Below are 15259 nucleotides of genomic sequence, written 5' to 3'. Positions count from 1 at the left end.
AATTTGTATAAGCTTGCCGTAGTGAATCGGGGTAAGGTAAGAACATTGTTTTGAATACTGATTGTTTAGAGTGGCTGGGCTAGGGGGTTGCAAGGGGTTGCCGTGGCCACCATGGACCGAAGCCTGGCCACCCCATTGGCCACCCCACTCGCAATTGCTGTTGTAGTCATTTTTTTTGGGGTCATTTTTTTGCACAATTTAGTTCTTTTGAGGAGAATTCATCTCTGTACAAATGTACAAACTTAACATGTGCGCACACCAAGGTGACCACACCTCTCCATCCCAGGAGTCATTGTATCTCCACACCATCACACTATCACCACCATGCTTTCTTTTTGTGGAATTCTGTGTTTGATTTACGCCAGATGTAACGGGACACCTGTCTTCCAAACAGTTCCACTTTCGACTCTTTCGAGCCTTAATGTTCTTCGGGGTTAACAGTGGGTTTTTGTCTCGCCACTCTTCTATGGATGGCATTTTTGTCCAGTGTCTTTCTGATAGTGGAGTCATGAACAGTGGCCTTTATTGACGCGAGAGAGGCCTGCTGTTCCTTTATGGTGTCCTTGGCTTTATTGTGACTTCCTGGATGAGTCGTTGATGTTCTCTTGGAGGAATATTGGAAGGTCAGCCACTTCTGGGAAGGTTCACTACTGTGCCACACTTTCTTCATTTGGAGATAATGGCTCTTACTGTGGTTCTTTGGAGTCCTAGAGCTTTTGAAATTTCTTTTTAACCCTTCCCAGACTGATCACCTTTTTCCTCATTTCTGGAATTTCTTTCGACCTTAGCATAGTGTGCTACTGGATGAGACCTTTTAGCCAACTTCATGCTGCTGAAAAGGTTATATTTAGGTGATTTGATTTGAACAGGGCTAACAGTAATCAGGCCTGAGTGTGTCTAGTCCAGATGAACCCCATTATTAAAGCAGTTTCATAGATTTGTGGATTTAGTTACTAAGGGGGCAAATACTTTTTAACACAGACCCAGTTGGTATTGGATAACTTTTTGCTTCAATAAATAACATTATCATTTAAAAACTGTATTTTGTGTTTACTCAGATTGCCTTTGTTTTATGTTAGATTTCTGGAACAATTTAGTATGAGAAATACACAAAAACAAAAGAAATCGGGATGGGGGCTTTTTTCACAGCAATGTTAAGTCATGTGACTTTTCCTCAACAAGCCATGTGAATGCTAAAATAATATCATCAAAATCATCTGAAATGTTGCTCTGGTTATTTTGTATACTATTCCCTCCCAGATCTGTCTGACATGCTTTTGCTCCCAGATATGGCTTTTGCCGCTAAACGCAGGCAAACACGAAGTTCGTCAGAGCATTTTGTTTGTGTGCTCTAAACCCCAAGTAATTAATTACATTTAATTGTATAATGGAGCCCCATTGGCTTCAACTTCCATTTTTATTTTATTTTGCTCAAGTTACTCCTGAAGCACATGGGATTGCAGATAGCACACATAAATCTCTGATGTCTGTTTAAGAGTGTTTCGTCTGGAAAGCATCGTATTGAAATTAACATCTGCTAAAGATCTTTAAAAAAATCTAAATCAGAAACATCTCAAAGACATCTGCTGAATGTCTTATTGACATCTGAGTGGAAATTGCAGATGAGCAAACAACCTAAAAAATACTCTGGCGTTCAAAAGTTTGATTCTGAAAGTGAAAGTGGTGATTTATAGTAAAAAATAGTTAAATATGATATTGATGTAACCACTGGAGTCATATGGATTACTTTTATGCAGCCTTAATGTGATTTGGATCTTCAAAGTTCACCATTCACTTACATTATATGGACCTTCAGGGCTGAGATATCCTTCTAAAAATCTTCGTTTGTGTTCATCAAAAGAGTGAAAGTCATACACATCTGGGATGGCATGAGGGTGAGTAAATGATGAGAGAATTTTCATTTTTGTGTGAACTATCCCTTTAACACACCCTGATACAGAAAAACAATTAAAAAAAACACCAAGAGCCAGTTAATAATTGTCCACTTCACAATGCACGAGCATTACACCTGTGCAGGTCTGAGCGAGCAAAGTCTGTGCGTCAGAGGGGGGAAAAGTTCCACGAGCGCGACGGTGACGCGCACCGAGAGTTGCGGCGTGTGTGCGCTCCTGCTTGAGTCCTGAAGGGCAAATAAGAGAATAGGGAAAACTTAATATATCAAAGGATCACTTCTCTCAGATCTGTCCCATATGGACGTGTGTGCATTGTATTCTACATCTGCAGTAGCTATCTTATGTTTATGTCGCGGATTATAGAAGTCTTGTGTCTGTCAAGGCAAACGTCATCATGGGTTTTTGGTGGGCATGATTTCAGTGGTGACCTACAGTAGCTCGGGATGCGCCGCACAAACCGAGTCTGAAATGCCAGATGGGAGGGACAGGGACCTTCAGAAGGCACACGGCATCGTTTCTTGAGGATTTATGTATGTGTTATCAGAAATCTATTGCCCTGGATCATAAGGACATATTATAACAGGACTCTCTCTGCCACCGGGATTGTTGCTGGTGCCGGTGTAAATGAAATGCATGGAATTATACCGGCGCACGCAAACTCTACACAGCCAATTGGGATTTCTGATGAACGCGACCTTCTTTAAGGCAGAATACTGTACCTGAACTTCTCAAGGAGCCTTTCTCGTTTCCCCTTTTTCATCTGCTTTCAAAACTTCATGCATTTAATGTTGTCTGGGGGGTTTCATCTTCTCATGAAACCATGACAGGAACGACGATCGCCCTGTTTTTTGAAAATCTCCTCAGTAAATTAAATATGTTGGATTCGTGGTGAAAGTTGGGAATAATCATTAAATAACTGTGAGCATTGGACGTTGGACCGGTTATATCATATAACTATTTCTGACTTTTCTTGGTCAACTCCAACAATGGGGATCAAGCTTCGAGTTATTCTGGGAATGTTTCATTTCGTGTCACTTACTAGAATGCCCACACACTGTGCCAAGACATCGGTAAGAACAAGGGTTATCAGAATTATTACGATGTTTTAAAACATTGGACAGTAACACTTTATATTACAGCTATGTACAAGCAGCTACCAAAATAACTTTATACATTTAGTAATTTATTAAGTAATTAATTATTCAATATTTATTTTAGCATACATATTTTTTTAATAAAAGTGTTTTTTATATATTTATTTGATTATTTTTCGATTTTTATTTTTAATATTTGTTTAGTAATATAATACATATATAATTTCATAAATCCTTAATAATTACGTCGTAGTGACTCATTTACAGTAAACACTGCTGTAAAGTGTGACCCATTGGACACCCTGCATTTTACAATCTTTTAATCAGTTTTTAATCTTATATTTGATTAATTTAACAACACTGAATCGGCTCACTTGATAAGTATGTTTTATTATGGCATAATTCTAAACTATTGCTTGTAAAATCAGACTTTATCGAGCCGAGATAATGCACAACACTCTTCTTAGGGTGTGTGTGTGTGTGTGTGTGTGTGTGTGTGTGTGTGTGTGTGTGTGTGTGTGTGTGTGTGTGTGTGTGTGTGTGTGTGTGTGTGCTGAAATAACCTGGCGGTCATTAACGTTTGGCATGATGGCATTTAAAGCTATAAAGCCCAAATAAAATCATATAGATTCTTGAAACCCAGCAATTCAAATATGTTTAGGTTACATGGTTTCTGTTTTATGTCCTGGTGGATTTATAAAAGCCCACCCTGGGCTTTTCTGTCATGCAAGTTTGGGGGCGTGGTCACTATTAATATTAAGATGTAATGAAGATGTAGTTTTACATTATTATTATTTAAATATGTATGCAATATAATATTTTTAATTCATATTGGACTTAAAATAGTGATTACTTTACAACATCTACATATGTATTTTTTTTATGTTAATGTAATTATGTCCTAAAGACTATGATGTTTTGGTTTTCTTTTTTTGCTGGATCTCAGACTATGACGCATGCACGTCATTTCGTATCATTATCTTCACGTGCACATGCTCTTATCAACAGTACAGCCATAAGATCAGGTATATAGCAAGTATTTTGGCTATATCAGCTTTCGGAGTTGAAGAATTTGAATCGACAGGCTCAAACTGATTAATATGTGCATCTCCAGCGCGTTATTCCAGAGAGCGGTATGTGGCCGGTGTACGTGTGACCGGAGCTGTGCTTTATGGATGCACACCAAAAATTTTCGTAATGATGCTGCACAAGAAACTCATCATTTCTCCTGTTGTGTTTAGCCGAAACTGCAATTATTTATTAGACCGCGGTGCATTTGGCAATGATGATGGTTCTTGGATGTGATCTATATGAGTGATATTAATTTAAATAATTCATTATTGAATATGCCATCAATGATGATGCTGTGAAATGTGAACCATCAGAATGTTGCATCACACTGCTGAAAACCATGCTGTCAGTGTTAGTGCGTCCCAAACGCATGGTAAGGAATGGCATGACTTCAGCAGGCTTAACCCTGTGACCTCTTAGGACTTTCTCTCACACACTCTCACACATGCACGCACACTAACTCTTCCACTCACATAAGGTTGTGAACCTTCTCCAACCCATCGTTTTTTAGATGATGGTTTCATACTCCATAGAATCAACCAAAGCTGAAATAAGTTACAGTTTATTTCAACAACACATTTTAAATAAATTATAGAACAAAAACACATTTAGAAATGCATTCATAACTATATAGAAAGTGTATGGATGTGTGTGTGTGTGTATATATATATATATATCAGTCCACGGCGGTCCTGACTCACATGGTGCCATTAATGAGATCAGAAATGATTCACTTAAAGGAATCAACCAAAAATGAAAATTCTCTCATCATTTACTCCTTACTCCTACTTTATGCCATCTCAAACTCGTATGACTTTCTTTCTTCTCCTGAATGAGCAGAATGAGGTATGATGTTAATATATCCATACAACAGTCCCAACAGAAGCATGTGGCCGGCTAATGAGCGGCATCTTGTTGTATCAACACAAAGAGGCACCGAATCACTTTCCTGGACTTTCAGTTTCACTGTATCTCGTTGATGGAATGACCTTCCCTACTCCATCCGTGAAGCAGACTCACTCTGTCTTTTTTTTTCTCCCATTTCTCCCATTTTCTTCCCAATGTGCACTAAGTCCTTGTGGTGGCATAGTGACTCGCCTCAATCCGGGTGGTGGAGGACGACTCTCAGTTGCCTCCGCATCTGAGACAGTCATTCCACGCATCTTATCACGTGGCTTGTTGAACGCGTTACCATGGAGACCTAGCCTGTGTGGAGGCTTCACGCTATTCTCCGCGGCATCCACGCACAACTCACCATGTGCCCCACCCAGAGCGAACCACATTATAGCAACCATGAAGAGGTTAACCCAACGTGACTCTACCCACCCTAGAAACCGGGCCAATTGGTTGCTTAGGAAGCCTGACTGGAGTCACTCAGCACGCCCTGGATTAGAACTTGCGATTCCAGGTGTGTTAGTCAGCGTCTTTACTCGCTGAGTTACCCAGGCCCCTGACTCACTCTTTGTCTTTAAAAAAAATCGTCTAAAACCACATCTTTTTCATAAGCACTTGACCATGCACTCATAAAAAATAATTATATTCATGTTGCACTCTAATCTGTCTTGGATACTAATATTCTGATGCTAGTGAAACTTTGTAATGCAGCACTTTTCATACTGCTATTCCCTTAAGATGAATCGCTTATGATGTATATTATTCCTCTTTTGTAAGTCGCTTTGGATAGAAGCATCTGCCAAATGAAAAAATGTACATTTAAATACAATGCAAATAAATGGGTCCAAACAAGCTCCAAAAAGGAAATAAAGGCTGCATAAAGATAATCCAAGCGATTCATGTGGTTTAATCCATGTCTTCTGAAGGATATGATCGTTTCAGGTGAAAAACAGTTCAAAATGTAACTCCTTTTTCCACTATAAATCTGCACTCTCCTTGGCATGATCATGTTTTGAAGCGTGTACAGGGCATGTACATGGGGAGAGCCACCTTTAAGTTCTTTTTGGAGCTTGGAAATGTTGGACCCCATTGACTTGCACTGCATGAACATCACCTCATATCTCCAAAATACACTAACTGAGCACTTTATTAGGAACACTATGGTCCTAATAAAGTGCCTGATGTGGTCTTCAGTTGTTGTAGCCCATCCGCCTCAATGTTCAACATGTTGTGCATTCTGAGATGTTATTCTGCTCACTGCAATTGTACAGAGTGGTTATCTGAGTTACCGTAGCCTTTCTGTCAGCTCAAACCAGTCTGGTCATTCTCTGTTGACCTCTGTCATCAACAAAGTGTTTCTGTCTGCAGAACTGGCGCTCACTGGATGTTTTTGTTTTGGCACCATTCGGAGTAAATTCTAGAGACTGTTGTTTGTGTGAAAATCCCAGAAGATCAGCAGTTACAGAAATACTCAAACCAGCCCATCATGCCACAGTTGAAATCACTGAGATACTATTTTTCCCCATTCTGATGGTTGATGTGAACATTAACTGAAGCTCCTGACCCATATCTGCATGATTTTATGCATTGCACTCCTGGCACATGATTGGCTGATTAGATAATCGCATAAATAAGTAGATGTACAGGTGTACCTAATAAAGTGCTCAGTGAGTGTATCTTTTAATGAGAGAATATATTTTGGAATTTCTTTAAATGTTCCTGTGAGAGAGAGGACAGTTTAGGGAAGTACGTTTTATTAAAGTTTAGTTGTTCTTGTCAGCTGCTTGACAAAAAGCAACGTAGTGCTTTGTAAAATTACACCATTACTCATTGAAAAAAGTTGCTTGGAAAAGTTACACGATTGTGGAAATAGTTGAAATACTGTGACGTTAGTGTATAATGTAATTAAGTTAGCAGCTAGTTAGTTTCCAAGACTGATCGGGGCACCCCAGTGAACACTGCAGCTCGAAGTGACTGCCTACATTGCCTATGTCAAGATCCGCTACTATCCCTGCATTACCTTCATGTTCCCCCAGGGGGTGAGTGGTTGAAAACTCTGACATTAGTGATATTGTAGTTGCTATCTCTAGGTGGGTAACATGAAGATCATATCTTGTGTTTACAGTTCAACATTTAGCTCAGTTCAGACGTATAGTACTATGACAGTTGAAAACCTTCTGTTTAGATTGAAAACATCAGTTCTGAACACTTGAATCCATTGACAGACGGCAGACTGATGTCCAGACTGCAAGTGGAGGGGGATTGTAGGAGAGCAGGGCAGCTGAGCTCATGATTGGTGCTCCAATTCAAGGGCTCTTAGAAAGAGAGGGCTGATCCAGCCAATCCAGATTGTAACCCGCACACACACACACAAGATGAGACAGTCACAATGTTGGAGAAAACTGCTTTATTAAATAAAAGCAGTGCAGGCAAAAGTACAAACAAGGGGCAAATCCAGTGAAGAGTAGTCGTGGAAGCGTAGGGTCAAAGCCGGGGAATCAAAGAGAGCAAAGGGGGCAAATCCGGAGAGTAGTCGAGGGAGCGAGGGTCAAAGCCGGGGTAAACAGGATGTATACAAGAGGGGACTAGAGGGAGCAAAAGACAGGGGAACAAGAGGAGCTGGCAAGCTAAGAGGAAGACAAGAGGAGGCAAAACTAGACGAGACTAGCGGGGGGCAAAGATGCGGGAAACTAAACACAATAACCAAACCCCATACAAACGAAAGGATAGTGATATATATAGGTGCGAGTGCAGGTGTAAACAATGACGGGTGATGAGACGAGTGCAGGTGAAACTAATGTGTGGGGATTGGAAGCGCGTGAGTGCAGGTGGTCATAATGTTCTGGCTGAAGCGGGCATGTGAGCCAGAGGGGGGAGATAGTTTACGAGCGAGAGCTCGTAATAGCAAAACCGGGCATGGAAGCCCGAGGGAGGAAAAAGAGCGTACGAGCTCAAGGGGGCGGAGCGAGGGAGCGGGAAGCGAGCACGCTCGCGGAGTGCATGTGTGCGTGCTCGAGGAAGCGGAGATGGGGCAGAGGAGAGGGGTTCGTGACACAGATTCTGTGTGTGTTTCAGAGAAAGAAAGTGAATATTCGTGTGTGTGCCAGTCCTCCTTGCCAACTCTGACCCTGGCTGCTGGATTTCACAATGGCACAAAGGCAGGAGGAAGATGAATGACTCAACCTTCATATTTCAACACAGACGCCTCTCAACACATACTGTTACAAACCCATGTTAAAGGGATAGTTTACCCAAAAATTAAAATCCTGTCATCATTGACTTGTCTTTATGTTGTCCCAAACCCCTATGAGTTTCTTTCTTCAGTGGAACACAAAAGGAAAGTTGAGCAGAATCTTGAAGGTGCTCTTTTTACCATACGAGGAAAGTGAATGGTGACCAGGGGCTTCCAAGCGCTAAAATGGTCCACAAAGCACCATACGACTTGCTTTATATCCTAAGTCAACTAAGGCTATCTGTGTGAGGAACAGACCAACATTTAAGGCGTTATTTGCTGAAAACGTCCATGTAATGCAGGACGTAAAGGGAAAGGAGCAGACGAGAACCAGCTTGATAATATAAATAATAGTTTAATGGAAAACTGAATGAAAAACACACAAACATAAACACACAGAGCAGCTGCCTGTAATTCTCTCTCTCTCTCGAACCCTCATCACCGGCCGCCTTTATTCCTTGCACGCCCCCATCAGGCTGATTGTGGACCGGGCGTGCGTTGTTCCAGCCCGGCCCCGCTCTCCTCCGCTCTACACTCGTCCCAGCATTTCCACAGGCTGGGGAGCCTGTACATCATGCCTTGCACCCCGTCTGCCGGTGGGTCATCCCCACCTTGCTCGACCTGGGAGGAGGCAGGAGGGTAAAACAACAACAAATAAAATAGGCAAGGGACAAAGGCCAACACGGAGCGACAGAGAGAGAGAGAGAGAGAGAGAGAGAGAGAGAGAGAGAGAAAGAGGGAATAAAATCCCTCTGCATTAGTTCTCTGATGCACTATCACGTGGACAGAACGCCCCTCAGCGTTCCCGGCGACTCGTGGGGACACTCCTTCGCCCCATGGCAGCGGCCCAGACGGCGGTCTTCTTTCACTCTGCATTAGTGTGGGATGGCATGGCACTCTTCCACCTCTGGCAGCGGCTCCATCACTCCAGGCGGTTGGGGAGTCCAGTCCCCACTCGTCTCGTGGACGGCAGCCGTTCCCCGCGTCAGGGCGGTCGGGCTACTCCATACCCCGGCGGATGGCAGCGCCGCACCCCTGGATGGACGGCCGTGTCGAGGACTCCGCGATGGGCATCCCTCCTCCTTCCCGGGTTTCGGCACCAATGTAAAGCAGTTAATGGGCAAGGAGGCGAGAACCGGCTTGACAATGTAAATAATAGTTTCATAAAAAACTGAGCCTGGCCCCGCCCTCCTACACTCTACAGTCCCCTCTGCCACAGAGCTATCATAGGGCTTCAGAAGACATGTAATGTACGAGTCATTTATAATACTTTTATGATATATCTCTCACAGTGTGAGGTACAGCAGTCCAAAGCTATATGTGTGTGTATGTGTGGGTTTGTGTGTGTTATTTGGGATGTAGTGCAAAGTCTGATCTCTTCCTCAGCAGTGACCTTGTTCCAGAGTTGCGACCCACTGTAAAGAGTTGTGTGTTTGTATAAATGTGTGCTAATTTCCACCTTTATCCTGCTCTGGCACAAATACACTGTCAGCTGATTCAGAAAAGCATTATTCATTTTTTTCAGTGTTGTGTTCTAAGAACACTGGAGTCAGATTTTCATTTGACATTCAGAGAACGAAATAAGTGGTTTTGTTATTGTCCCTGTCGTATGTTGTGTCTGACACTGTGTCTGTGTTCTTTCCCAGTCAGAGCACTGGAAGCCGACAGAGAGCCACAGTTCTGGAGAAGGTATTGAGCCACACATTCTTTATCACTCTCCTTCTGTTATACAGGTCATAGTTACAGTATGTGTGTGTTATTGGTAAGGTGTACTCTGTTTTGTTACTGTAAGCTTCAAGAGTGACAACTAAAGACCTTTTAAATGGATAAAATAGATTGTTGAGGTCCTGAATGCTAATCGATCAGTACAGTGATAAAATACAGGATAACAGATGTTACAAGAAACACGTTTATCTAGCTACTATGTACTGTATATCCCTGCATAGAGGCCAACTATTATTTTAGTTTACATGCCAGGGACTATATAGCTTCATGCAAAAGAGTGGAAATTTCTGATGAAAATGTGTTCTCAATATTTTATTATGTACAAAATGATATCAAATATACTTCCTGACATTACTGTTCAAATGGAAGAACCACCAAGGTTTTATGTTAATCGGCAAACCTAAAAAGAAAACTGGGCCCTACATTATAGTAGGTGCCTTCAACTACTAATTACTTAAAGGGATAGTTCACCCAAAAATGAAAATTCTCTCATCATTACTAACCCTCATGCAGTCCCAGATGTGTATGGCTTTTGATTTTTTGAAGAACATCTCAGCTCTTTAGGTCCATACAATTGAATTACAATTGAATGGTGGCCAGAAATGTGAAGCTCCAAAAAGCACATAAAGGCAGCATAAAAGTAATACATCAGACTCCAGTGATTAAATCTGTCTTCAGAAGTGTTTTGATAGGTGTGGGTGAGAAATAGATCAATATTTAAGTCCTTTCATTGGAACCTTTATTTTTAAGAGTGCTCTGTTTTCTTGCCTGGCAGTTTTTTTCTCCATCTCATTTATTTCCTCATTCTCTCTCTCTCTCTCTCTCTCTCTCTCTCTCTCTCTCTCTCTCTCTCTGTCTGTCTGTCAGTGGTGAGGTGGCTGGATGTGTATCAGAGAAGTGGGTGTCACCCCAGAGAGACACTGGTGGACGTTTGGCGGGAGTTTCCGTGGGAGACGCATCACCTCTACCTGCCATCATGTGTAACACTGCGCCGCTGTGGAGGCTGCTGCTCTGACGAGGCACTGGAGTGTGTGCCATCACAGACACACACACTTGTCATGGAGGTACACGCACACATCCATTATCACACTTTGGTAACACCTTACATCAATGTTCTCTTAGTTAAGGGTTTATTTCATTGTTCATTAATGACTTATAATACATTTACAAATGCATTATATATTATTAATATGCAGTTATGACAGCATGCATAAGGTTGACTCTTGCAATACCTGGAAAATAATGAGCAATTTTATCTCACATGTGATAAATGCTTAATAACAATTATTAATTAATTAGTGTCCCTATTAAAATGTAACAAACAGATAGTTCACCCAAAAATGAAAATTCTCTCATTTAAACACCTTCATGCCATCACAGATGGGTATGACTTTCTCTCTTCTGATGAACATAAATGAAGATTTTAAGAAGAATATTTCAGCTCTGTAGATCCATACAATGTAATTGAATGGTGACCAGAATTTTGAAGCTCAAAAAAGCACATAAAAGGCAGCATAAAAGTAATCCTGTGGTTTAATCCATGTCTCCTGAAGTGATATGATAGGTGTGGGTGTGAAACAGTTCAATATCTAAGTCAATTATTTTTTTTTACTATAAATTGTCCTCCCTGTGCAGTAGGTGGCGATATGCACGAAGAATGTGAATCGACAAAAACAAATGAAGAAGAATGTGAAAGTGAAGATTTATAGTAAAAATGTAGCAGTATCTATTTCTTTTAAAGACATGGATTTACCCACTGGGGTCATATGGATTACTTTTATGGTAGGTAGTTATGCTATGTAGGTGTTTGTCATGTACTGGTCATTGAAGCTGCTAGTTAAGGAACTGTGAGAAGTCTGTTTCTCAAACTAGAGACTCATATGTTCTTGTCTACATGTTGTTGTGTAAATGAACCGTCCATTTTTCTTTCTGTCCTAGTTAGATCCAGTTTGCTTTTTTTTTTTCATTTCAGTAGTGCACGGAATAGCCTTCATCTATTAAAAGAAAAATAGATTGATCATTTTTAAAGAAATGCTTTTCTATTCTGCCATTTTTCAAACTAAAATTTGACTTGGAAGTCCAAAGTGACTTGCAGGAAATGCAAGTAAACTCAGTACTTCAGCAACTGAAATAGCACGCTGTTTTGCGATGCTCAGACGTCATTAAATAGCACAATCTTTGTTAACCATTCTAATAATAAGAAACAGTTCTTGAGTACACACAATAACCACGGAAGTATAAAACATGGATAGATCAACAAACAAAAAAAGCATATGTTACATCATATTCACATACACAACATGACCCTACTTATCCAAACTGCCCAACACATATACCAATGAGCTATAACATTATGGCCACTCACAAGTGAAGCAAATAAGGTTGATCATCTCCTAACAAGGCCACATGTCAAGGTCTGGGTAGATTAGATGGTAAGGGAACAATCACTTCTCATAGTCAACATGTTGAATGCAGGAGAAATGGACAGGAGTAAAGACCTGAGCTAATTGGACAAGGGCCAAATTGTTAGATAACTGGGTCAGAGCATCTCTGAAACAGCAAGGCTTGTGGGGTGCTCCCGCTCAGCAGTGGCGAGCACCTACTGACAGTGGTCCGAGGAGGTACAAACCACAAACTTGCGACAAGGTGTTGGGAGCCAAAATCTCATTGATGCGCTAGGGCAACAAAGGGTCTCATCTGGTCTGAATGGACAGAAGGTCTACTGTGGCACAAGTCACATCAAATTTGTAAGGATGGTTACTAGAGGAATGTGTCACAACACACAGTGCATCGCACCCTGTTGTGTATGGGGCTGTGTAGCCGCAGACCTTCAGAGTGCCCATGATGACCCCTGTCCACCGTCGAAAGCATCTACAATGGGCACGTGATAGTCAGAACTGGACCTTGGAGAAGTGGAAGAAGGTCGCCTGGTCCAATGAGTCCCGTTTTTTTTTTTTTTTTGTGCGCCATTTACCTGGGGAAGTTATTGCACCAGGATGCAATGTGGGAAGACGACAAGCCGGTGGAGGGAGTGTGATGCACTTGGCGAAGTTCTACTGGGAAACCCAGGATCCGGCCATTCAAGTGAACATCAATTTGACACGTGCCACCTACCTAAACATCGTTGCAGACCAGATACACCCCTTCATGGCAATGGTATTTCCTGATGGCAGTGGCTTCTTTCAGCAGGATAATGTGCACTGCCACGTGCACATATTGTTCAGGAATGGTTTGAAGAACATGATGACGAGTTCAAGGTGTTGCCCTGGCCTCCAAATTCCCCAGATCTCAGTCCGATTAAGCATCTGTGGGATGTGCTGGACCAACAAGTCCAATCCACAGTGGCTCCACCTCACAAATGACAGAACTTGAAGGAACTGCTGCTAATGTCTTGGTGCCAGATACCACAGGACACATTCAGGGTTCTTGTAGAGTCCATGCCTCGGATGGTCGGCACTGTTTTGCCAGCACGCGGAGGACCAACAGCATTAGGCAGGTGGTCATAATGTTTTGGATCATCAGTGTACACAGGATACCAACCTTTCACACCCACACACCCATACATGTTGCATAAACTTATCTTGGAGTATGCAATACGCAATATTGACATACCATACAGATATGTAACATTTATTACATGTTCTCTAGAAGACTTGCAGCTGAAAACTACTATTACATTCATATATAGCCGTGTCTCTTGTATCACTCCACAATCTCTTTGTTCTCACATAATAAAATAATTTCACTTAAATTATATTATCTTAATAATATCTTACTAATATGATCTGTCTCACTTGCGATCATGTATCTCATCACTATAGCTTCAACATGTGTTCCTCTGCATTAGTTTGAAATATCCATACACTTACATACAGCAATAATGACACCTTTTATGGATCAAACACCCCCAAGACACAATGAACACCCCATACCAACCACATAGCTTAGAATAGTGGAAAAAACAGCTAATAAGACACACACATACACACACACACACACACACAGTGTGAGTTAGTCATACATATTCAGAGTGGGTGGATGGAGTTTAAGTAATGGATCAGGTTGAATCCTGGTCACGTACTGTATAGAGAGATTAAGGATAAAAGATGGAGTCATTACTATGCGGAACAGATTGTGAATCTCTTGTTGTGTGTGTGTGTGTGTGTGTGTGTGTGTGTGTGTGTGTGAACATGTCTGTCTGAACACTGACCCCTGACCACTGTGTTAAACTCTCCACAGCTTATGAGGACCTCATATATGAAGCATGAACTTGTACAGCTGCCTTTCACTGAACACAACCAGTGTGAGTGCAGGTGAGACACACACACACACACACACACACACACACACACACAAGTTTACCTATCTAATGAAAACCCTAGACATATATTTTTATACTTATAGAGGTAATTATAATGACTAGAGACTAACCCTAAAGCCCAAAGTATACTCCATTTGACCATGTGCACACTGCGCGAGCAACCTCCATGACATGGTGTAGAACAAAACAAGGAAAGCGGTGTAAACTTAAAGGGTAAGTCTTTTAATCTTTTCTTTTCAGTGTCAACTTAAAGGGTCAGTCTTTTAATCTTTTCTTTTCAGTGTCAACTTAAAGGGTCAGTCTTTTAATCTTTTTCTCAGGGTCTCCAGAGACAGCCTTTTCTTCTTTTCTCTCTCTCCCTTGCTCCGTCGCTCCTGCCCTTTTTATGCCGCTCTCCTCATGTTACTGCAATCAGACACAGGTGTTAGTCATCATTTAGCTCAGGTGTGAGCGCCCTTACCGCTTTCTCTCCGGACGGGCGCTTGACCACGCCCGCTGCCACATACCCCCACCGCCCGACTCAGGCCGGGCGTCATCCGGCCTGCCTACCACTCCCCCATTTCTGGAGAGGAAGTCAGCGGCAGCCATCTGCACCCCCGGTCTGTGGACCACCTTGAACTTAAAAGGCTGGAGGGCCAGATACCAACGGGTGATCCGGGCGTTCGTATCTTTCATGCAGTGGAGCCACTGCAGTGGGGCGTGATCCGAGCAGAGGGTGAAGGCTCGCCCCAGCAGGTAGTATCGGAGGGTGAGGACCGCCCACTTGATGGCCAAACACTCCTTCTCTACGGTGATGTACTTAGTCTCCCTCAAGGAGAGCTTCCGGCTAATGTACAGCACCGGGCGCTCCTCTCCCTCCACCAACTGCGAGAGCACGGCGCCCAACCCTCTGTCTGAAGCGTCCGTCTGCAAAACAAAAGGGAGAGAGAAGTCAGGTGCATGCAAAGCGGCCCCCACAAAGTGCAGCTTTAATCTCTGTAAACGCCTGTTGGCACTGCTCTGACCACTG

At 42.2% G+C, this 15259-nt stretch overlaps 1 protein-coding gene across 1 annotated transcript in view; it reads left to right on the top strand.

Annotated features, from left to right (window-relative positions):
- Positions 1-2244: 2244 nt before the first annotated feature.
- LOC127659420 (vascular endothelial growth factor A-like) overlaps positions 2245-15259 on the top strand; it is a 34660-nt gene continuing 21645 nt past the window's right edge. Inside the window, exons 1-4 of the mRNA XM_052149221.1 lie at positions 2245-2983; positions 9851-9893; positions 10797-10993; positions 14169-14242. Of these exons, the coding sequence (XP_052005181.1) occupies positions 2900-2983; positions 9851-9893; positions 10797-10993; positions 14169-14242 (398 nt within the window). The 5' untranslated portion in view covers positions 2245-2899. The remainder of the gene's footprint in view (positions 2984-9850; positions 9894-10796; positions 10994-14168; positions 14243-15259) is intronic.

The sequence above is a fragment of the Xyrauchen texanus genome, chromosome 19 (genome assembly GCF_025860055.1).
Source record: "Xyrauchen texanus isolate HMW12.3.18 chromosome 19, RBS_HiC_50CHRs, whole genome shotgun sequence".
Taxonomy (NCBI): domain Eukaryota; kingdom Metazoa; phylum Chordata; class Actinopteri; order Cypriniformes; family Catostomidae; genus Xyrauchen; species Xyrauchen texanus.
This window is presented reverse-complemented; position numbering and strand designations above follow the sequence as displayed.